This window comes from Semicossyphus pulcher, unplaced genomic scaffold (genome assembly GCF_022749685.1).
Source record: "Semicossyphus pulcher isolate SPU_LCO1_2020_fin unplaced genomic scaffold, fSemPul1.0.p SCAF_26, whole genome shotgun sequence".
Lineage (NCBI taxonomy): Eukaryota > Metazoa > Chordata > Actinopteri > Labriformes > Labridae > Semicossyphus > Semicossyphus pulcher.
In genome coordinates this window covers 5987818-6013237 of record NW_027211700.1, presented here as the reverse complement: position 1 = coordinate 6013237, position 25420 = coordinate 5987818, and the positions used below count along the sequence as shown (strand labels likewise).

The 25420-nt window shown below is 43.4% G+C and overlaps 1 protein-coding gene across 1 annotated transcript in view; it reads left to right on the top strand.

Annotated features, from left to right (window-relative positions):
* LOC138604611 (calsyntenin-2-like) overlaps positions 1-24156 on the top strand; it is a 298135-nt gene extending 273979 nt beyond the window's left edge. The window contains exons 12-17 of the mRNA XM_069676563.1: positions 4655-4866; positions 11041-11211; positions 11379-11524; positions 13375-13498; positions 20321-20505; positions 20652-24156. Coding sequence (XP_069532664.1) covers positions 4655-4866; positions 11041-11211; positions 11379-11524; positions 13375-13498; positions 20321-20505; positions 20652-20876 — 1063 coding nt within the window. The 3' untranslated portion in view covers positions 20877-24156. The remainder of the gene's footprint in view (positions 1-4654; positions 4867-11040; positions 11212-11378; positions 11525-13374; positions 13499-20320; positions 20506-20651) is intronic.
* The last annotated feature ends 1264 nt before the right edge of the window (positions 24157-25420 follow it).

Sequence of the window (25420 nt, the reverse complement as noted above, 5' to 3'; positions counted from 1 at the left end):
ACTTGTAGTTTTTATTAATAAATAGTTATAGAAAACCTTTTTTCCCTCTGATACACCCCAAAACAGATTGTGTCTCATATTCAGGTGCAACTTATATTTCGGATTTTACGGTACATGGTAGTTACACCATTAGTTGTCATTTGAGACCCAGTCATTAATCCAATACATAACTTCTATTGTTTAACAATGTAATATGTATATTGGACGTCAGTTAGACACCACAGAACAATAAGTGGACACTTTGGCTTCTCCTCTTTTAAAGCACTGAGTTTGCCATTTTGGCCGTCCCGTCATGGTTTTTCAGAACCACAAGTGACCATATTTGGACAACAAGGAGGATACACATTGTCATTGTCATTGCTCATTCCTGATTGACAGGGCACCATCAGGTAGTGATGTGTCAATTCCTGCTTTATTGTCAATTTTAAGATAACATAAGATAGAACTTTATTAATACTGAAGGAAATTTTAGTTTAGTTTTGCTCAGCGGTTAAATCGACAGAGGCTACAGTCCTCAATGAGGCGGCCCCAGGTTCAACTCCCACCCTCTGCCCTTTGCCGCCTGTCACCCCCACCTTCTCTTCCCCTGTCTCCAACACTATCTACCGTCCTCGCTATAAATAAAGGCATAAAATGCCGGAAAATGATCTTGATGGCTTCAAAAATACAGTGCAAAATTTGTGAAATACAAAAAACTACTCAGATATAAGTGAAAATATAAAGTGTACGGGTTAATGCAAAAGAGACGGTGACTAACAAAATAACAATATTACAATAATTATCTACAAAAGTCAGCAGAAAGTAATGGTGGCAGTTAAATTGCCAGTAAATGGGACCATGAATTACAAATGAGCATCGTGCTGTAAGGAAGAAGACTTGAAACCGTAAACTCATTAGGAAAACGTTTAGTGAGTTAATAAAGCAATGGAGATGTACAGTCAGACTTCTTCCTGCAACCAGTAGAGTGTCCCCCTGCTGTCCTTTAGAAAGCCTGCAGGTTTAAGGGACTTCCCTACTGGACTCACTTTTGAAACCAAGAGGCTCTGCTGAAGCTGCCTTGCTCACTATGCTAAAAAATGCCACCGGGTCGGACAGAAATACATTTCCATCGGTCATGTTAGACCAGAATGCATCGGTGGATGGAGGAAGTCAAGCTAAGGAAATATTAACAGAAACCTCATTGAGTTATCCAATATCCAGAGCTCATTTCTGCTCCTTTGTGATACCATTTCCTCCTTTCCTAACATATGGAAATTCATCATATGGATTTATGCATTGAGGCGTGCTTTACATCAGAATTTAGATAAGAAAATACAGGATGCGTGACAGCTGAAATCTTATGTCCCAGGTTTGCAATGCAGGAAATAAGCTTGTTACGATTCCTTCCTGTAGCTGGTTACAGAGCTACAGTCAGGAGAGAAAGCATTGATTTCCCTCCCACTGACAGATGTTTGTGTGCTTGAAAGGCCTTCGGTGAAAAGTAAAAACAAAAATCTGGTTGTTTGTTCTGCTTTCACGGTTTGCAACACCAGCTCCCCCTCCTCCACCTCCATCACCAGCAGCCCCCTCGTTCTTTTCTTCTCTCTCCCACCATTTCCTTTTCCCTTTTGAATGTCTCTCGATTTCCATGTGATTGATGTGTAATTTGCAGGCTTTTCTCAGTGTGTATGTGTGTATGAATCCATGCATCATGATGGTTGTGAGTCAGATCTGCGCTAATTTGTGTGGAAACCTGTGTGTGTGTATGTCCTCCCTCTGTGTGGCTGCGTTGTGAGCTCCCAGCGAGCCAGCTCAATTCCTAGAGAGCAAACGCAGGTCCGTACATTAAAAGGCTGCCAGTGGATGCTGTGCATTTAAACACATGCTGTCACATGCTGACAGGCAGGCAGGGAGGCGGACATGCATGTATGAAAACACAGCATGCACCAGCTGCAGGCCTGTGTCTGCAGCCTGAGCTCTTGCGGAGCTTTTTACCCCCTGAATAAGTGCGCACACTGCGGTCTGGATGTGGATTAAACAGCTTTTCTTTTACAGCTAAGCGGCCCTTTTATTAGCTGCCATAATGTTCCACAGCTTTACATTCTGATGCTGAATAGGTGTACAACAGCTTGTGTTAAGGACAGAGCTAGTTTATTAAACGTCCTTTAGCGCTCCTCCGTGCCCACTGCCACCCTTTGGTGTTGTGTATCAACCGATAGTTCTTCTTATATACGACCTTCTGCTCACTGAATAGGCTTCAGCCATGTTAAGTGAAGTTATTCAAAGGAGGAAAAACTGAGGAATGGACTTGGTCTTACATTTACTAAGGGCAACTCACACATGGGAGACCAAGTGAGAAAGAAGAAATGTAGACCGTATTATACGATCGTATTGAAAGATTTCAGTTACAAGTCACCAACGGAGCAACATTTTATCCTCTCACTGTAATTACTGAAAAGAACATAACACTATTTCACAAATGCACAGGAGACATAAACAAGGACGCAGCTGCCAATAGCATCCTGGGCATAAAGAGTTTGAGATTACTCTTGTAGGTAAGGATTAGGGTAGTTTAGCTTAGCATGAAGACTGGTAATACCTGGCCTGGATTTGTCCAAAGCTAACTGGTGATGATGTTATATCTGTACAGCCACCAAAGTGTAAAATCAGAGGCTGTTCTTCTTATTCACTGTTTGTACTTATAACAAGGAAAAGTAATCATTTGTATAATCGTGAGCTAATTAAGTGGTCTGACGTGAGGCGGAGGGTGGCTGACGTGCTCGGTTCTGCACTGTAGGGTATTGGGCAACTCACTTAATGTAAACGCATCAACGCAATATAAGATGCCCAAAGAAAGCAGACCGGGTGTTAAGCATGTAGGAAGTCAGGTGCTTTTGGATGCAGTCAGGGGCGATGAGATGGAACAGCTCAGGACTGTCACGCAGGAGAACAAGGATGAGTCCTGGGTGAAACCTTAAGTCAACATTAAGTTGATATTTTAACCTCCATTATGATGTGTTGATACTTGATAATGTAGTGTTTTTTTTATTGTGAGAAAATGTGAAGACAATACAAGTGACAATAACAGTACAACACACACAAAACGTGGAGTTTTAGGACAATAAAAAACGGTTACAAAAAGATCAGACGTTACTGAAGCGGAAATTAAGCAAACAAGGAAACAAAAATAAAACAGACTCAAGAAAGAAAAAATCAACAGAAAAATTAAAATAAAAAAAAACGTTAAAAAAAAAAAAGTTTCCAAAATGGACAGCAAGGTTGCTATTTGGTTACGTTCATGCAAGGAGGGGCCAAATCTCATTCATGCAACACTGCGAAAAAAGAACTCACTATTTGTCTATTATTTCAGTTGGCTTTAATCGCTGTACCGTTGTACAATGCACTTAGTTTCACGTGATCCTTTTGAGCATATTTCCTTTTATGCATTTGTTCTGTGCAATAGGTCAAATCTGCCCTAGTTGTGGCTGTTGTCAGGATTGTCTGTCTAAGTTTTATGAATATAACACTTTTATTTGAATGAAAATGTTACAAACATAAATATGGCATTTTGTACATAACCTAAGTTTAAGTAGTTTTCTTATATTGCCCAGTGAATATGTACATTTGAAAAAGCACTGTAATATGTTATCTCTGCATCTGCCAGTGGGCCACTACAATAAGAGTAGGCATGATATCAATTCTACTACAGCGGAGACTTGATATTCTCTGCAATTAGGTGGAAAAATCTAAATCGGCAATCAGCATAAAGGGTTGTAAAATAATGGCATATCAGATATCGGCAGTCCTGAAACAATAGATGAAGAAACTCCAAGCTGAGACAGTGGATGTGCCAGCTTGTAGTGATCGCTTCTACGCAGAGTCATTCTTCTTTTTTCTGATCCTCTGATTGGCTCATTGTGAAATTAGGCAGCTCACGTCTGCCTATACATGGTAAGGCAATGAAATGCTGGAATCACACTGCTGGAAAAGTCCATGTTATTAGATAAATATTAATAACAACAAGCGAGACAGTGTGCGGAAGTTTCTTCACCTATTGTTTCAAGACTGCACCTCCCTCCTGACGCACTTGTCACGACGCAGGTGTGCACAGGTCTTCTTAAGTCATATCGGATATTGGGAAAAAATCTAATATCGTGCATCTCTAAATAACACTAAAGAATCGAGAAAAAAAAGGAAGAAGACGTTCTTTTTTGATGGCCTTGTGAAAGTAGAGTGAAATGAGAGGGTTTATGCGGATGAATGTTAAGTAATAGTAGTAGTGTGGGTGTTTGTGGTGGTGAGGAAGGTGATTTGTAATGGGGTTGCAGGGTGGGGGGTTTAGGGGTTGCTGACCGGAGCTACACTGCAGATGATATGAGGGTATGGTGGAGGGAGGGAGGGGTTGAGGAGCTTGATCAATCGAGTGTGAAAGGAAGAAAACAGACGCTGTTGCTACATAGGTGTATTTTTTTGTCTGTTTGAGACACCAAAGGAATCATGACAAAGTAATCGAGTGATGGATGACCTAGGTGCTGGTTACTTGAAAACTATTGCTTTTCAGATTTTGAAGTCAAAAAGCAACATTTTCCTGCCAGCGGTGTCATTTTCCTTTCTCCTGTCTTATTCTGTCATCCAGCTCTAACTCTCCTGCCCCTCTTCACCTCTCTATTTTCAGGTGTTTTGGTGAAGACACCTGTATCACCATACCAGACATCGATGCAGTGGTGATGGTGCTGCAGCCCAGTGAGCCCAGGATAACCATCAGCGGGGTGGAGAGATTGAATCAACCGGCCTCTGACCTGAGAGTGCCGGAAGGAGTAGCTCTGTTCCAGGACCTCCACATCATCAGCACAGTCACCAGGGCAGACACCACTACACATCACACAGGTATGGACTCACTGATTTGAAGAACCTGGAAAAAAACTGCTGAGAAAAAGCTCAAAAGACATACAAAACACAAAAGTCAGGTGGGAAGCCAGCGAGGGATCAGTAGCTGCAGCGTTGGCGTCTTGTTCTTGGTGTTAATTCATGATCTCCATCTGTCTTAACCTCATCCAGGCAGAAAGTAACAGCCAGCTCAGCTTGGGTAAAGGAAAAACCTCAGGCAGAGCACTGATGTTCTGTCACCAGTGCTACTTTTGAATGTACAAATGATAAAATGTCACTTGTAGGGAATGTAATGTACTTTTGCAGAGTTCTTTCCCCGAGACAAACTTCAAAAGGTACAAGTTTGAGTGAACTTCACAGAGTGGGAGGTGCGTACCTCCCTGCAGGTAGAAATCTGTTACGACTAAATATTTCAATAGTATTTCATATTGATAACGTGCATCGTTCATTCACGGCGTCCCATAGCTTATGCAGAGACACCTGTCTCGCTATCAAAACAAAGCTTCTGAGGAAGCTGAATGTTTCATAATGCCCCCTGAGACTGCCAACCAGCAGCAGCGAGCGTCTCTTTCATTTGCTGCGTCGGCATGCACGGTGAACTCAACAAAACAAAAGTTGTGATTGTTTTTCAACACAGACGAACTCTGTAGCTGTGAGGAAGTAAAGGTTGTTAAATCTACACGGAAGAAGTTTGTTTTGAAGCTGTGCACACATCTACTCACGTGTCCATTGTGTGTTTGCAAGTACCAATACATACAATAAGTGCTAAAGTCAAGATCTTAACTAACATTAAAATGGAAGTGATAGCATCTTTATTTTCTGTAATGTGACACAACAGATCTTTTGGGGTTGTTAAAAGAGAAGAGTATAAATGTAGTCCGCCAGATTTGATTGAATCACGCAGACTGGGTGTTGCTTCCCAAATACAGCAGCAAAATAAAGCTGAAGAGGACTTTTCACCTCCACCAACATCTGCCACACCTGGGTTATCATATCAGTGAGTACATTAGACCACAACCACATTCCTGTGAATGTTAACGAATGTATATAAATGCTCTGCCAACTGAAGTCCAAATACACACCTCTGGCCCTCTGATGGACACTCTAGCTACATACAGTCCATCGAGCATGCCCCTTTAAGACAGGCAAGGTTAGCTTGTTTCACCACTTTCAATTAATCTTGTATATAGGGCTTCATGGTGGTTCTGATGAAGTGGGCTTTATTGTGTCGAGTTTGCATGCGTGGGTTCCCTCCAGGTACTCCGGCTTCCTCCCACAGTCCAAAGACACGCTCGTTATGTTAATTGGTTACTCTAAATTACCCGTACATGTGAATGTGAGCGTGACAGGTTGTCCGTCTCTATCAGCATGTCCCAATCCAAGGGCTGCAGCCTTCGGAGGCCGTATTTGAAGGCGTCACAGAAGGCTGTCCCAGTTTGAAGGCTCCTTCAGACAAATGCGTCCTCCATTTCCTAGGTCCCGAAGGATGCACATGATGGATCATTCCACCGTATCCCGAGATGCATTGCGCGTTAATTCAAATTAGATGGCGGACTTTTACACGACCGAGGACTATACTTTTATGGTTGCAACTCAATCGAACAGCGTTACACAAGGAAACGAAAGGGCCCTTGAAACAAATTCTCTTTAAAATAATAGGTTAACTTACTCGACGTTAGTTATTCTAGCTAGTTAGCCCGCTAGCTACCTGTTGGCACGGCGACGGCAGCGGCGTTTGGTGACGCAAGGGCAGACCAGACCGTCTCATTTCAGTTCGGCTTTAACGGTCTACGCAGGCTATGAATGGAGCATCCTCCGTGGACCGCCTCCTTCGAAGCATTATGTATTTTGTTTTTTTATACAATGCTTATATCCTTTTCCCCAAAAAATATTAATAAGTAACTACTAACTAGAGCGAAAATACAACTAAAGTGAAGTACAATATTTTCCTCAAAATGTGGTCATAGTATATTACTATGTACCACTGTTTTGCACATGCAGCTATTCTTCTATAGCTATACATCCCCTCAGATATATTTGAGGACAAATGCTCCCTCACCCACCAGTAATCTATAGTGTAAGCTCGAGCCTTTTGTTCCATGCAGATAATATGTCGAGTCAATTTCCTGCTGCAGTCTATCCCTCTCCCTGCAGTGCTGCAGGTATTAGCCCCAACACTGGCGCCATACAATCTCCTTTGTGTCCTTATGCGACTGCAGACTCCCTCCTGCTGAGTAAGACCTGTAGCCGACACCGGACTGATTCTCAGGGTCGCGCTGCCTTGACCTGCAGCAAATGAGTATGACATTTAAATCCCAGCGGCCCTCGTCTCGTCCAACAATCCGACCACCGAGGCAGGAACAGACCCGCTCTGCCCGGCTCGGCCCCGGGCCCCGCCGTTCGCAGCCAATTAGGAGCAGATAAGCAGAGCTAGCGGGAGGTTTTAGCCCTCCATTGTTCGTAATGCGGCGCAGGAAGAAGAGCAGAAAGTGGCATTGCTTTCAGGAGTCGGAGGAGCTTTCTCTGCTGGTGAAATAGAGACTGCAGCTGGGGGGGAGAGATTAGCTGGAAGCCAGAGGAAGACACAGCAATGGAAAGAAAGAGAGAAGAAAGATGAGAGTGTGTGGGAGCGGGAGACACGATGAAGTTCCATAATGAGCAGATTTTGTGTCCTCTCAAGGCTTAAAGGATCCCAGATAAATCACGTTTCTTTTGCGGGGCATGCAGTACATTTCCTTTGGACCCTGTTAATCACGCCCTCGCCCTGTTCTGCTTTCTCCGTCATTCATTCGTCTTTTCATCGAGCCTGCTCCGTCTTTGCTTCTTCTCATACCACAGTATCTAATCAGGGCTTATTCTGATGCCTTCACTCAGAGCCAGTGTCGTCAATTCTTTCTTCCACTTGTCATCCTTTATGCTCAACATCTTGCTTTCATGGTCATCTTCTGTTCTCTTTCTGGAGAGTGCAGCTCCACTTGCAATACCAACCACACTGTGGCTCCGAAATCAGTGTCTGCTGCAAACGACACAGTGGGACAGTCCTGTACTGAGACTGTGCTGTTAGTGTGAACTGGGTTGTGTCAGATACTGCACTTTATTGGTTCAAATAGCAAAGCAAGACACATGCCAAACCGAGTAACGTTCACAAGCCTCAGCTGTAAGCACAAATAGTTTGGGAATGACAAACCAATCAATAAAGTGATAGGAGCAGTACACCTATAGCTGTAAATCTCATATTACTTACTCCTACAGGGACTTCAGGTAACACAATGTTACAAGCAAATGTGAGAAAAAGATCAACATTTTTAGAAACGTATACAGTCGACCAGCTGTGTAATGTCAGGCGCACAGAAACATCTATCTAAAGCTTGGTAACATTTGCTAAGAGAAGCTATCATAAGCTACAGATTGTATAAATCTGAGTAACAGTGTGTTGTATTGCTTATGAGCTCAACTTTTCATTTTTAAAAGGAAGAATATGTTCTCCCTCCGACGTTCTCTTCTTTGAAATGTCACAGAGTCTAGCTGTCAATGTGCAGAAGCAGGAAAGGGGCTGGTGTTATGAAACTCAGGTCCAATAACTCTTCAAACTAATGTTTAAAGCAGCATTAGAAGCAATATCGTTTATATTATGAAATTTAATTTTAAGCATCACTATTGATATTTCCTGCGAGGCCGGCATCGAGCAGATTCAGGGCAACGTTATCCTTCATATTTGGCTTCATGTTTTGCTTTGCTTTCCATCAAATCCTGAGAGAAAGATGTATCTGTTCAGCTAACGACAACAACGAGCTCCTTGCTAACTTTCTCTGTTTGATGTATGACGCACAAGTCGATTCCAGTGGCTTGATTTGAGATTTTTAGCAGGAAACAGCTGCCTGCTGTCGAGTAGCGCGCGCTAGCCATTGTTCCAAAACGATAAGCTAATAGCTGCTAAAAAGCTACGTGCTTTTAAAGCTCCTGTGAGGAACTTTCAGTTTGTGTTGACGTTGGCGCCCCCTGTGGACAAAGTTGTAACTCTCTGCTGATGTTGTCCTGCACATGCTTAAGTGGTGGTTTTTAACAAAAAAATCTCACTCTGCTTTCTTTAACAGTCATACGTATCACTCATGTAAAGAAAGGCAGCGTGCAGTTAATCACTTCGTCTGACACCTGCCCCCCGCCAGCAGTTTCAGGCATTAAAAATAACTATATAGAAATAATCAATCTTGTCGCTGATGGTCTGGTTTGCTTTTGTAGCTCATACAGAGTAATCAGAATTAATTTCAGTCCATTTCATAACCAGCGAAAAACACACTTCCCAGATATCCAGACAGTGCTGCATGTGTGACGTCCACGGTTGGCTCCAGTTGTAACTCTTGATTTTCCTCGCTGATGGTCGCTTTCCTTTTCAGACTGTTTGCCTTCATCTGAGCGTCGAGTTTGTTTCTTTTTCTTTGGATTTTCACTTCTTGTTGAAGTTGTATCTGTAGTCATCCATCTTTTCTTTGTTCGTTCAGCCATAGTAGATTACTGTTTACTCGCAACACTCGCAGAGACCGGAAAAGCAGCCGCTTAGCTCCGCCTACCCTCTCTGGCAGATCAACCACTGCTGGCTGATGGAAAACGAGTCACTAACTGGGCGTGACTTAACAGACATTTATTTAAATGGAAATATTTGAGATTATTACTTTAAAGCTACATGAAACTGTTTCCTATTACCTTTTCATGGAAAACAACAACCCCAAACCACAGCGCACCTTAAAAAAATGTCGTCATACACCAAAGAGATGAGAAGTATCTTCTTGAACACAACTTCTTTTTCACTTGTTTTTCACGCTTCCCCTTTTCACCACCTCATCTCTGCCTTTCCCCAGAGACAGCCTCCAGACACATGCCCCACATATCTATCTTTCTCCATGGGGAAGCCGTTAAATGGGCATAGCCCGTCCCCTCCCCGGGGACTGCGCAGTGAAGGCTGGGAAGCAGTGAGAGGAGAAGACTCGTGCTTTATAGCAGACTGTTGCAGACCCCCGGCAGCCACCGAACACCACTGTGAGGGGAGCTGTCAGAGGGGACTTGTTACCGCAGACGCTCTTAGCGCTGTCCGTGTTCAGAGAGTCGATAAATAGTAGTAGCCTGTGAGAAGGAGCAGGTTTCTTCTTTAATGTTTGAATTGTGGTCATTTGAAATGTTCTGGGTTTTCTTCTGGCACGGCAAATGTCATGCGGCTATTAAAGAGAACATACATTAGCAGGGGTCACGTTAGGACCAGGATACTTGATTTGCTGCATTAGCCTGTTTTATAAGGTGAGTGAGAGGTACTTGAACTTAAAGCAACTCTGAGGAACTTTAGTGTTGATTGTGGAGGTCCCTGTGGAAATTAGCGGCGCGCCTCAAGTCCTAAAGATCTTGATCTGGCTAATGCTAGCATTTTATTTTGGGAGCGATGAGGTGATCTGTTTTTCTGCTGTGAGATTATTAACTGTAATATGACAGCAGTGAAAGTTTTTAAAACTTACAGCTTATAGATTGCTGGGTGGTACATTTTTGAGAGAGTTGAAGCTATATTATTATCATGTCTGTGATAATAAGCCAACAGCAAGATATCGCTCGCTAGCAAGGCCAACAGAAGTTGTTTAACAGTCCACAATGACCGCCGGGCTCTGTTTACAGCCTCTTCTTGTATTTCATAAATAAAGTGGACATATTACATTCCTGTGTAGGAGGAAGAGGGACTTTTCAAATCCTGCTTTGCTTTTTATCTACTGAATGAACGGCCAAGGTCGCAATTTGGCCTGTTATCTATCTCTGTGTATCATAGCTTTCACTGCTCTTAAGTCATTTTTCTGATGGTCAAGTATGTTGTTGTACGGCGTGTCGAGAAGAAACTCCTCAAGGCAAAGTGAGGTGTGTTCGGCTGGGCCTTCAGAAGAAGTGCAGTGCAGCTCATTATGAGCGAGAACATATTCTGATCCAAAAATAGAAAATGACCCCAAAAAAAGTTTTATTTCCAACAGTTCCTCACAAAATAAGGCGAAGAGATGCTGATGTCGATTCTTCTCTGGTATCAAGCATCAAAGAAGGCAAGTTACATCAATGTGTGTGTGTGTGTGTGTGTGTGTGTGTGTGTGTGTGTGTGTGCGTGTGTGCGTGCGTGTGTGTGTGTGTGTGTGTGTGTGTGTGTGTGTGTAGCACGTCGGCCCGGGGTGCTGGAGGAGATAATTCATAACCTGGATTACTGTGATATCCTGGTGTTGGGGGAGGAGCTGAGGCCAGACCAGGAGTCCCTCCAACTACAGCGCAGCGTTCTGCTGGGAAAACACCTGGATGCCACAAACTCCACCTCTGGCATGTCCATATATGGTAAGTTCCTGTGGTTACCACACCAAATCTACACGTGTCGTGATTTTAGCCAGTTAGCTGCTGTGATAATGACACTGTCAACAACAACTTTCCATGTGACACATCCTGACAGCCTCTTTATCTTTTTACATGTAAGAGATGTAACAACCGTCTGTGTCTGTCCTCAGGTGTGGACTCCATGTCCAACTATGAACAGGTGATCCGACAGGTGCGTTACTATAACTGGCAGCCCGGACAATTAACAGAGAGAAGGTTTCGCCTCACCTGCTCGGAGCTTAACGGACGCTACACCAGCAACGAGTTCAACCTGGAGGTCAGTGTGAAACACAGCGTGCCAGATGTGTGGGGTTTTAAAAGTCAACAGTGACACAGGTATTCTGTGTTGGTCTGAAGTGATTGTTCTCTCGCCGTTCCTCCTCTACTCTGCTAATCCGGAACAGATCGGCTGCAGGAGCCGTATTTGTCAACAGAGCTGTCAATCATGGCGTCAACTTTTACATCAACATCAACAGACAACATAAACAAGCAACATGATGAGACACAGGGCAACAAGGCTCTCTGTAATCCTCCGTTCCAGTCACAACTACGGGGTTACCATAGCAACTCTGAAATTTAAGCTAGCTCAAACGATCTAATCTGCTCACTGACAAATCTCAAATGTGTTTATAGTTCATATTCAATCATTTTTATCTGACATATATGTTCGCCACACATTCACTCAGCCTACCAGAGTCCACTGCGCTTGGATGGCCGACCATTGTCAGGCCAGAGAGATCACATGACCCAAAATCTGGGCTGTGATTGGAGCATTTCTGATGTAATTCTGCATGTTGACCACAAGAGGTCGCTGACAGACCAGAGGAGGTTGACCTTTTTCAGTATAGAAGTGAACATTGACGTTGTCTGTTACTGTAAACGTTGATATGTGTGTCACCACCTTTAGAACCTTTTTATAGCATCAAATAACTCATAACACTTGGGCATAAATCAGCCTGATAAGAACTAACTATAATGACAGAAGTCATGTTTGAGAAAAATGTGTTTTGATTTTATAGTTTGGCTCATGTCCCATCTGTTAACAAGGAAGAGGCGGGCTTTATTACCTATGCTGCAGCCAGTCAGCAGGGGGCGATAGAGAGGGTTTGGCTTCCTTTTTATATACTCTAGTCAAAACTAACGACATTAAGCTAAAGTGTTCTGGAAGTGTTCAGTTGGCAGCATATGGAGAGTAGATAAGAAACAAGCACTCCTCCAAACAGGCACTATCTGAGACAACAAGCTGCTCTAACAGAACAGATGATTTTGTACATATTTTTAAAAAAATTTAAATATTTTTCATTACTAACATTTGTGATAGTCAGCATTAGTGTAGAAAGTTGTCACCAAAGACAGCTCTGCTGCTCACAACCGGCTGGCTCAAAGTGCTTCAGCTGGCAGAGCCGCCGAGCTGACTCAGCTCAGGTGTCTGGCAACACTTTCACTTTGAGAGCAAATTTCTAAATGAACTGCTGCAGCATCAATTTCCCCTCGTAGTGGCAAAGCATCTTTTGAGAAATTAAAAGCCTTTAATTTGACTCAGAATTTCATTTCACACGTCCTTGTAGGAAACTGTGAACCTTTCAGTCAGAAGACGCACTTCTTTTATCACTCCGAGGCAACCAAAGGCTTTTATTTGAGATTTTTATGCACAAATTCAACAGCAGCTCGAAATACAGACACAGCCGAGTTCAAGATATCAAAAGAAGCATCGCTGCAACACTTCCCCTTCTCCCAAAGAGACATGTTCTACAGTAAATCCAGCTTCACAGCTTCTTTCTTAGCTTCTTCTTTGACTCATTTATACATTTACTCGTGTTTACTTGAAGGAAACAAAATGTTTCACTCGGTATAGTCGAGCCTTGGAGGGTGTGGATGAATCTGGTTTACATTTGACCTCCCTGTATCGAGCTGACCCCGTCCCCCAAAAGGCATTAATACATTCATTTCCTCCTGGCTTCACTCTAAAAGTTCTACTTTCTCCTGTCTGGAATATATCATCCGTATAATTCAAGGCAAGTTCGAGCATACTCAAGTCAAAGCTGGGACTGAATGGATACAAATATAAAACGTCAGCTATGATCACTTTACCTCCCATAATCTTCTGCTTCTTCTGTTCCCAACCAGGTGAGCGTACTGCACAGCTCAGAAGCCGGCGAACACGTCAATCACATGGTGGCCCCGCCTCAGTACATGCAGGTGGTGCACCATCCGTCCATGATGCATGACCTGTACCCCAGCCACAGCTCAGGTGAGAAAACGCACACTGGTGCCTTCAGTGTCTGTCACTCCTTTGTAAATGAGTGTTTGATGTATAAGGTTAAGTATGCCTTTGTCCTATTCTTATCCCTGCATGTTAATATCGCATTTTGTTTTTATTGGCTGATGCAGAAAGTCACATTTAACAAATGTAAACAGATGTTAACATTAACAGAGCTATGACCCAGTAATCATTTCAGCAGGATAAACATGTTCATAAGCTTATCAAAGGAGAGCAGGCCGGATTTCACTTCATTAGAAATCATCCTAATGGTACAAAAAGAAGCCAAATAATCTCAAACTGTTTTTACCTGTCAACTGAATAAAAAGTAGCCAATCAGGAAACACTAATTGTGCTTCCCTCGGGTAGAATGAACACATATTTCAGTCCACGTAGGCTGCAGATAAACTTGCTTTTTAACCTTGTGTTCGTGTACACAACGGGCTGCATCATGGAGCTCAGGCCGTATGCAACTACCAGATGTGTGGGATGTAAACAACAGACATGGCGACAATTCTGAATTCTCATTGGCCCGGTGGCTGACTAAATTCGGTTGCCAGCTCAGGTGACTGATGACCAGTGGCACTGTCCCAACTCCATTTCTCCAACATGTTCCTCTGTGCACGGACGGAACGGCCCCAGACTTGTTTCCATTCAGTTTTGCAGGGTTCCATGTCGACTTCTAAAACAGAACTTATCTGTCTCCAGCTCGCTGTGCAGTGGTAATGACACATCGTACAGATGTGGATAATTGCAGACTTGGTCTATCAGCTTGTCTTCAGAACCTTCTGCCATTATCGTCCCTGCTGCTGTGTCGACCCTGTCACATCCCCTCTACACTGCCCCTACCATTCATGTGCACACTGCACCTCACATATGTGTCGCGTTAATTTTTGAGGAAGTGCACAAAATGCTCCAAACAGATGCAGGGCACACAGGGCAGCCATCATGCGCACGCAAACGTGTAGTTAAAAGTAAGTATGTCTCCGGCTTCCTTCACACACGCTTTTCACCTTTTCTCATTTGCAACCTGAGTTTGTTTAGCAAAGTGCAAAACTAAGCTACTAAACTAACCAGGCTAAAGTCATAAAATGATCCTGTAGGAGCAACTGCTGATTTTTCACAGCTTCCAGTGTAGTCAGCAGATATCCGGATAACAGATAAAGTTTATCTGGACCGAGACTTCCTCTGTTCCAGCTGGTTATTTTTCTTATAGTCCGACTGGCAACCTGAGAGAATGGATTTTGAGTTGAGAGACGACGTCTAAAACAGGATTGTTTTCCGCACTCAAATGCAGTTAGATGTTTATGAAGATTTATATAAAGGGTAAATTGCCTAGCATGATAGCTGATGGGTTTCAGGATGCATTCTGGGTAATACATACCGCCTCTTTTGCTCTCAACACAAACTGTTTTCCTACACAGGACCAAGGCCCATTCGCACATGCACATGCTCAGTTAGTACTACAGGGAGTACAAACAGACTACAACAGAAACCAGAACGCTTTTTTGCTGCAAGCAAATTTTATATTTTGTTTTTTCAGCAGCGTCAGCAGTAATGCATTGTACCGGACCGTCATGGTGAAGAAGGAGCTAATCGTAAGCTCTCAATTCACCATCGATCTCCATTCCAACCCTCACCTGTGGTCATGAGCTTTGGGTGGTGACCGAAAAAATGAGATCGCAGATACAAGCAGCAGAAATGAGTTTCCTATGAAGGGTGTCCTCAGCCTGAGAGATAGGGGTCAGGAGCTCAGACATCCGGAGGAAGCCGAGTAGAGCCGCTTCTCCTTCGCATACAAAGGAGCCAGTTGAGGTGGTTCGGGCATCTGATTATGATGCCTCCTGGGCGCCTTCCTTTGGAGGTTTTCCGGGCACGTCCAACTGGGAGGAGACCCCAGGGCAGACCCCGAGCTCGCTGGAGGGATTATATATCCCACCTGGCCTGGGAACGCCTCGGGATCCCCCAGTAGGAGCTGGAAAATGTTGCTAGGGTGAGGGACGCCTGGGCTAACTTGCTGGATGGATGAAAGTATTTTGTTTTTTCGAGTCTTCCCATAGCAGGAACATAAACAGCTTTTAGTCTCTCGTACAAGCAAAGACTTGACATAGAAACTCGACACATTTGTCTACATCAGCTCAGTTTAGGCCAGTGCTCTTGGGATTGTCAGACTGCATTCTGGGAAATATAGTGGCAGCCCAAGCAGAGTAAAAACACTGTAGACAAGGCAGATTGAGAGAAACTCACAATGTGAAATTAGTGATATAAAAGATGTAATCTGGGGAAGGAGTTTGTTTTAAAAGATGACGTAACTGTTCACACACTTTTGGGAAATATAAATATATGATAATGTAGAAGATGACAGAACACTGATGGGTGCTGGGAATCAGACCCAGGAGCTACTTGCTAACCACTGAGCCACAAAAAAGGAGCTTGTGAGTTTTTATGTCAGCTATCCATCCCGGGGTAAACACGGCCCCGATCTGAGGGAACGCTTGGTTTCGCTTTCTAGTTTGTTTATCGCTCTGTTCATCAGACCGCCGCTCGCACGCAGCGCTCCTCGGCGATGAGAGAAGTGTAAATTCACCTCGTCTCCAATGATTCGGCGGGCGTATTCCCCTCCCTCGGTGCACGCGACTCATCCCAAGCAAAGAGAACACGGAGAGGAGGAGAGACATTGGTCTTAATCTACCACACCACATTTAATTATTCATCAGGCTCTAATGGATTCTACTTAGAATCCTGGAGAGTTCAGTGGCCAATGCTGTTAACAGCCCTGAGAGTTTCAGGGCGTGTGTGTGAAAAGGAGGTCAGAGGAGCAGAGAGGGACGTGTGTGGGTGGAAATCAGAACGAAAAATTTGGCGAAGTAGTCGTAGTTTGTGCCATGACGTGATTTTTAGCATGCGATTTTTCTCTGATGATACCATGCTGTATGTAGAGACTTAAGAGTGAAGGGGAAATGTGTGTGTGTGCACGTCTGTCTGTGTGTACACCCACATGAAAACACTCACCCAAGTTACTCCAAGGGGCTGCACGAAGCTTCACTGCGAGGAAGATCAAAGGCCGTGGTTTTAGAGCGAAAATCTCGGGAACTCGACTGAATCAAATGATCATCTGAAGAGTACTCTGTGTGTCTCACTCTCGTTAAACACACACACACACACACACACACACACACGTTCGCACTCACCAGCAGGGACTTGTGGGGAGAGAGGGCAGGCATTGAGAAGTCGTGTTATCTCAGTAGGCTGCAGATCAGAGCACAAGAAATAAACATTTTAGATCAAGAGAAATCCCTGAACGTGTGTTCTGGTTATGCTGCTAAATAGGGCTTATGATACATCTTTGCGGTCATGTATCGCACTGAGACCTTAATTAAATGTGTTAAAGATTTTTTTGAAATACATTTGAAACAAACCAGATGCAGCTCGATAAAATCCCTCCTGCTTTTTGAGCTCTCATTTGTCTGAATGCGATCCAGAAGGCCTTGGTAACAAATTCCACTAAGTTTAAACATGAAGGCAAGTTATTGTGCTTTTGGCAGCAACGAGAATTAATTAGACAGTGAAATGAAAAATTGAAGATTTTCCTTTTTAGGATACATCCTCGCTTTGTCTTCCGACTAGAAATACGGAGCGCGGATCGGGTGCAAACATCGCTAGTAGCAAACACGTGCACGTTTCTTTTGCTGATGATTAAAAAGGTAAAAATGTCATCATTTTATCATTTTTGGATTCATGTGTTACAAAGCCAAAAGAACCGTATAACCGGTTTTCAACCTCAGTCCTATCATGCTATTATGGTGAGCTTATGCCATTAAGGTAGGAAAAAAAACACTCTGTGCCTTTGGAGGACGCTTTCCGCTTCTCCAACGGGCCCTGGAAAACCTCCACCAGATGACACGGAGGTTTTCTAGGGCCAGGGAGCTCGCTAAACTACACTTCCTCAATCTAGGACGACCACCTCCGATGTCATGTCTCATTAAAAATCGTCAGGTTTCAAATGTAGACTGCAGACCTGAAGATTTTTTAGACGATCCACCGGTATATTCTCGTGGTATTTTGGATTCTGTCCCGCTCTGAGCCGTAGCGAAAACGGTCGTATTTCACTCCAGCGTCTCTCGCTGGGCCGTTCCTTTCAGAGGGAGGGGCGCAATGCACGCTGGGAATGTAGAATGGTTGAAACCACGAGCTGTTTGAACAACTTTCTCCACAGCTATGGCACCAATTTCAAATATTATTGCTTCTATTGATTACAGAGAACACCAGCTTTGACTGACAGTGGCTTTTTCCAGGGGAGAATTTCTCCTTTAAGGAGAAGTTAGAGGCGGCTGTGGCTCACTTTGTGGCCTTTCAGCCATCAGTGTGTAAAAGGGGGAATGTGACATGTAGTTTAAAAGGGCATCTGAGGCTTGAAAAGCGCAGTATAAGTACAGTCCATTTACCATTTATCTCACATTATGATGCTAGGAGAAGCATTTGTTTCAAATTAGCATGCTAAGATGCACACAACAGCTATGCTTTGAGTGAATTGTGTACAAGGATGGGGCCTTTCGTTCATGTAAAAAGTTTGTCACTGGGTGCATAATCCAAAAATGCTTCTACTGCAACTCCTGTTGGAATGAGTTTGAATGAAACGGAGCAGAGTTTGGCAGCTAAGCTTAAAACATTTCAAAGCCCTGAAGTGTTCAAGAGGGCTTGGCTCATCACGGACATGCTAACACGCGGATGTTATGTTAAATAACATTTAGCATGCTCTCAATCTTTGTTTTACTTTTGTTTATGCTAATTAGAACCAGGCCAGGCCGCTTTATTTACATAGCATATTTCAGACACAAGGCAGTTCAAAGTGCTTCACAGGGGCGTAGAAGTTCATTAAAAACAAGGCATGAATAAAACATTGAAGTTGCATTTAAAGAAAAAGACATTTAAAAGCCATTAATGGCAAGAAGAAAACTTCAGCTAAAAACAGATTTTAAACAAGTTTGTGCCTCATTTTATTTTCAACGCTTCAGTAAACAATAATGTTTACGGCCTGAGCTGACAGTTTGAGCAGACCTCAGGTATTCAATAAGCTTTTTCCACAGGTGTGGAGCATAGAAACTAAAGGCTGCCTTACCTTGCTTGTTGAAGTGGGTCATCTCTCAATCGGAAGGTTGGCGGTTCGATCCCCGGGTTCTGCAATCTACATGTCAAGTGTCCTGGGGCAAAACACTGAACCCCGAATAGGGAAGATTGGCACTTTGCATAGCAGCCTCGGCCATCAGTGTATGCTATGGTGATAAACGGTAATTGCGGGATCACACTTCCCAGATATCCAGACAGTGTTGCATGTGTGACGTCCACGGTTGGCTCCGGTTGTAACTCTTGATTTTCCTGGCTGACGGTCGCTTTCCTTTTCAGACTGTTTGCTTCATCTGAGCGTCGAGTTTGTTTCTTTTTCTTTGGATTTTCACTTCTTGTTGAAGTTGTATCTGTAGTCATCCATCATTTCTTTGTTTGTTCAGCCATAGTAGATTACTGTTTATTCGCAGCACTTGCAGAGAGCGGAAAAGCAGCCGCTTAGCTCTGCCTACCCTCTCTGGCAGACCAACCACTGCTGGCTGATGGAAAACGCGTCACTAACTGGGCGTGACTTAACAGACATTTATATACATGAAAATCTTCCAGATTATCACTTTAAAACCAAAGTAATGCTCAAAAGAATTTTAAATTGATTGCATTTTTTCCACACATTTATCCAAAGAGAGCGTCACAGTGGTACAGTGGTTAGCACTGTCGCCTCACATCAAGAAGGTTCCTGGTCCGAATCCTGGTTTCGGAGTGGAGTTTGCATGTTCTTCCCGTGCATGTGTGGGTTCTCTCTGGGTACTCCAGCTTCCTCCCACAATCCAAAGATGTGCTAGTTAGGTTAATTAGTGACCCTAAAATTGCCTGTAGGTGTGAATATGCATGTGTACTTGTGTGATGCCCAATGACAGCTGGAATCGGCTCCTGCTCCCCTCGCGACCTTTGACAGAATAAGCGGTATAGATAATGGATGGATAGATTAATCTAAAGCAAAGTTGTACCTCTGTTTCACCCATTCACTCACTCTAATGCAAAGCGATTGCTATCTGTAGAGTCAACATGGTTAAAAAAAAAAGAGGTATTGATTGGTGTAGAAAATACAGTTTAAAAAAATGACATTCTGAGAAAGTCGATACACTGTCACAATAATTAAAGATCATAATCATCAACAGAGGACACGTCTTATTTAAAGGTTAAAAAAAAAGGCTCTAATGCAATAACTGGAGGGAGAGAGAATAAAAAAATCAATAGGCTATCACAAGAGACATCCAATATCCACGGGACCAGATAAAAACAGTTAAAAAGAGGCCTCGGCTACCACAACACCATGACTCATCTGCGGCCTGACACAAACAGCCTCACTTAGGTTTGTGTTCTAACCGGGGGTGTGCGGGTTTGAAAGACCGGCTGAGAAGAATGGCAGGCAGCTACTTGATGAGGTGCATTATGGGATGTGAGGGATCCAGTGGGATCAGCCTCTGCTGTAGTCTTTCTTTTATCTGCTTCTGATAATGGTTAAAGAGGAATACAAGCGTGTTAAAAGTCCAACAGAATATTTCTTACTTCTTCAAGTTTCTCTGGTTAAAATAATCAAGTGAGTACAAATGATTTGATCTCAGCATAATGATATAAAAATACTTCTATTTATGTTAGCAGAAGGAGACGCTCTGGCCTGCCCACATTGCTTTTCCCCGCTCCTTTCCTTTCCTCTCACCTCACACTCCTCTCTCGTTTTGTCCTCAGGCGTGCCGAGCGCTGCCACCGTGGTTATCGTGATGTGTATCGCTGCTCTCGTGGTGGTCGTGGTGCTGGGAATCTACCGCATCCACCTGACCCACCAGCAGGAGGTTAAGCTGGGGGAGACGGCGAAAGAGGCGGACGTGACCTGGGACGACTCGGCTCTGACAATCACAGTGAACCCCATGGAGGTAGGAGGGTGGAGGGACTAAGTCAATCAAACTGACTATAAATAAGTGGCTAGAGAAAAAGAGATGCACTTATAAGATTTTAAAGAAGTAAATGTACGATTCTTGCTTTAAAGCCTCATTTCTGGTGTGAATAATGCTCACCACAGAACCTGCAGGAGCCCCAGGCTGCCGAGGAGGAGGCCAGCGAAGAGGAGGAGGAAGACGATGAGGAAGAAGAGGAGGACGAAGATGACGAGGAAGAGGAGGAGGACGATGACATCACCAGCGCTGAGTCAGACGACAGCGAGGAGGAAGTGGACGTCCAGCTACCCAGGATGCAGCGCCAGAGCAAGAAGGGCCAAAGCTGGGACAAAGCAACAATATCTTATTGAATCACGCAGTCACACGCACACAGTGCAACACACACATACAGATGGTTGAAACAAAAAGACTTCATGTGATGCTGATGCTCTAAAAATGAGGTAATATCTCCCCCTACTGGAAGACGACACGGACACACACACACAAACACACAGTGCAATGATTTAACCTTAGCCTTGTCAGAAAAACTCCTGTTTTATACAGATGATCATAAATAACGTGACACTTAAACTGCTTGTCGATCAAACGACTTTCATCCTTCTTAAAGGGACAGCGCGCCAAATCTAGGTCCTCACCTGAGAGCTGTTTTTCTTTGACTGATCTGTCTCTCATTACAGTCTACAACGCAACTATTATCTTTTTGTCAATGAAACCCTGCACCATACGTTCAGTTCGATGTGTCAGAGTCAGCAGTGAGATTTCTGATGTCCCATGAACATGCAAAACAGTCTTTATTTCAGAAAACTGAGTTGCAAAAGTAAAGAATCTGACTATTTTTGGTTTGTATACTTCATGTTATTTATCAGTCTTTATTCTAAAGCCAGGTGATTTTACAGAAATAGCATATTTTCAATGGTACTCAAAAACAAACAAAAAAATGCGATCTGTGTGTAACCATGTTTAGGGGTCTGAGTTCTGGGTTTTTGGGAGAGACGGAGGAGTCTCCTTGTACATTTTTATACGCTCCTTTCTTGTAAATACTGAGTATAGTAGGTGACCCCCATCCCTCACCCCACCTGACACCACTTTCTCCACCTCCTCTCCACCTGTACACAGCACACATGCCACCTCTGCATTATGTATGTGCACACCCTGCCCTGAACCCTTAGCCTGCAGGAGTCTTCACTGAACGGACCCCTCAGCCCTCTGTGTGTGTTTCTAGCTCAGTGTTCGGATCATTCCAGCTGACTGCAGGCTGGGTGTGCGAGGATGGATGAGCCACTGCCTTCATTGTGACTGGGTTGAAGCTGCACGAGGCAAGATGATAGAGATGTTAAGATGCACCAACAGAGAAGAGAGCCCCGCACTGCTTATTTATAGTCACCAAGAGTTGTCCGAATTAAACTTAAGGCTAACGTGTGATCAGCGTTAGCTCTCAGCAAGTCCCTAAAGACGAGCGCTCATTGGATGAAAGCACCAATATGTTCTCCTACTAGTCATGAAGGCCACATTTAAGAGATGTTAACAAGCGCAACATTTCAACTTCATACTAAAAAATGTCCAATGGGACTGGCCTGTGAATCTGAAGTAGGAATGTCAGTAGATGCTAATATGACTGGATTTTTAAGGCCGACTCCATCCGTCCATATCAGATTTTATGCAGGCTAGCATTTTTAACATAATAAAGATATATTGTTTTTATCAGGAACCATTCATTTTGTTTTTATCGTGTTATACTGAGTCTTACGTTTTACAATTGAAAAATAAGCTTCTAAAATCATATGACTAATAAATACTATAGAAAATTTAAATCAACAAAAATTACGACAAAAAAAAATATATATAACAAAGAAGAAATAAGGTGAAAAAAGAATCAAATGTTTAAAAATGCACCCTATTTTTATGTGTAGGAGGGATTATAAATATACTTTATATATAGAACTATTATGAACCTTTAATAAAGTATGTGTTAAGCGTGCAAGGCGGTTTAATGGACATTAAAGCTGCACTAATCACTGATCACATGTCAGATGAAAAGTGTCAATCATAGATACGAGCCCAGAGAATTCAGTCCAGAAGCAGCAGGAAGCTCTGTCACTAGCTGTCCACCAATCAGCTATCAGCTAACAAGCAAGATATTTATCAGGAGGTGGTGGTGGTGGTGGTGACCAAAATATTAAACTTACGTTCATCATTTGGACAGAAACCCAACTGCTAATGAACGCTAACGCCACCAACATACAGTCAGATATTGATGTATTTGTCTTAGACTAAAATTGGGTGATTAGCGTTTCAGTCGTGCTCTGGTCGACATCGGAGCCATGAGGGCCTGTGTCCACTAACGGCGTTGTTCGCGGGCATCTCACCGCAGCTTACTGTTGCTAGGACACAAAAGTTGTCTTGTCTAGTGACTGTAAGGTCTGTTTTAAATCGCTCTGTACGCTTAATATTTGCTTTTATTCACTGACATACAAAGAACACACAATGTAAAGGAATTGTGTCCTGGCATTAGCAGCCCTCGAAAAAACAAAAGGATTAGCTTCTCCTCCACTATTGTTGTTGACAAAGTTGATATCTAAAGTCCCGCCCCTTCTTGATTTTGATTGGTCGGTGAGGGAGAAGTGACATTGGCGAGCGCTGCGGTGTTCCAAAAGTTCAACTACTTTGACAGCGACAAAAAACAGCTGAGCCGAGGGCGCTGAGTGCTACAAACACTGGACTGCACTGGTTTTACATAGAAAATAGAGGCTGCCAGTGGACAGAGATCCTAATGGCCCAACATTGAATCAGATATTAATGTATCAGTCGTGCTCTAGTCAACATCAAAACCATAATAACCTAGCTAACTGTAAAAAAAAATTGGTCAAATGAAACATACCTTTTTTGTTTTTTCTTGCAGCATTAGGAAAGGAATGTCAGTCTTAAGGTGCCGCCACTTTTCACACATCCCTCTTCATTTGCAGCACATGGGACCAATGAGTAGTCAAGTTGCCGGGTGCACCTGAAAGATAAAAGGACAGAGAGGTGAAAGCATCTGGCAGTGTCACATTTGACGTAATCAGAAAACCCAGTCGAAGGTTTGTTCACCTTGAAGTGAAAGGGCATTAATCTGAGGCTGTGGCCGTCCTCAGTCAGTCTGTCTGTAATGTTTGATGGCAAAGAATCCACAGACAGGAAGTTCATGTGTAGTGGCTGATAGTGCAGTCACAGATAAATCACCTTTTAGAGTCACTAACACTGGAGCAGCCGTCCTGTGGGTGTAGCTGGGAGAACCTGTATGTGTATACTGTAGCTCTATGTTCATGTAAAGATCTCATATGTTGTTTAAGAGTTTTCCTCATCTACTGTGACACCTAGTCTTGTGACGTCACCTCCCTCTGAGCACCCCCCCCTCCACCCCTCTCCCCTCCTGGAACCTTTGGTGGATTTTGCATCGGCCCGAGCCCTAATGTTGTCCTGACGTTTGTTTTAGAAGAGGAGGACGGTGAAATTAACATGAAAACCTTGTAAAATGTGTAAAACTTTTGTTTTTTAGTTTTTCTTTTTATTTCTGGACTCTTTGGTCTGTTTTTCTTTGGAATGGTCACTACAGCACTTTCTGTAAATTGACCAATAAAAACTTGTTTTGGAATCAAACTGTGGGTCTCGTACTTGTGTGATTCTTTGTGTGTTTCAGCTTACTTTTATTACATTCTGCCTGTATTGCATTATTCATGCATGTAATCTAACATCCATTATCTGATTCTGAAAGTTTACAATCTTATTATAAAACTGCAATCAGCGTGTGCAATCAGATTCTAATTATTTCTCTTATTTGTTGCACATTAGTGCAGTTGGAAATAGCTTTAGTGAGAACATTATGTCAAATATTGTCTTTAATCTTACTCAAGTTAAACTCTTATATCACCATAATCATCGTGCCGTGTTAATAGAGTCAGTTGGGGAAATATATCTGAGTATTTGACGTTCATCTGTTAACAATAGTTTTCCATGTAACTCGCTCCCACAGGCAATTTTCTCCAAAATTCTCCAAAAGCATAAATTTTAATTGAATCCAGCCATCCATCCACTCTGTAAAGCACTTCTCCTCCTCTGGGGGAAGGTGCAGCACTGATCCCCAGTAGATTACTTTTCATTCTTGGATCAAAGACTTAGTGCTGTATCAAATAGTCCAAACAAGCACGGTGAAAACAGTAAACATGAGGAAGTTGTAAATCGCATTCGTTTCTGGGTGCAGGTTTAGCTCAGCGGTTAAATCACACATCCCACATACAGAGGCCACGTCCCTCGACTCGGCCCCTTGCTGCACGTCATCCCCACTCTCTCTCTCCATTATATTTCCAACTCTATCCACTGTCCTATCAAGTTTCTTCTGCTCTTCTATACCAAGCTCCTGTAATTTTGTATTTCAATTATCTATTGGGGGCCAGGCTGCTCGGCTCCATTATTATTACTATTATTGATAAATTCAATCAGGGATTTCTATCTTGCATGCATGCAAATAAGAGGTCATGTGTCATAACTGCCTGAGCTGGCATTGTGGGCTAATGATCCTGACGGTGGCACTGTAGCAACTGTGTGAAGGTTTAACAAGACTAGGTCGAAACCTAGTATGTGGCTGACCGCATCAGGTCAATGTGCGCTTGTGTGTTACAAGGACTGTCCTTATGAGGCTGATGACAACGTGTTTGAAAGCCAGCTGCGGACGTAGGTGAGGACAGCGGACGAGCAGCGGAGGAGCAGCCCCGCCTACTCCCCGAACAAAGTATCCAGAGCCGTGTAGACAGAGAGTCGCGTCAGTGGAGGTCCAATATGCTCCATGATCCGCCATTGCGATGTCGCAACTCTCTCGCTCTAGGGCTCTGAAAGTACCGTCACTCACTCACTCACTTAC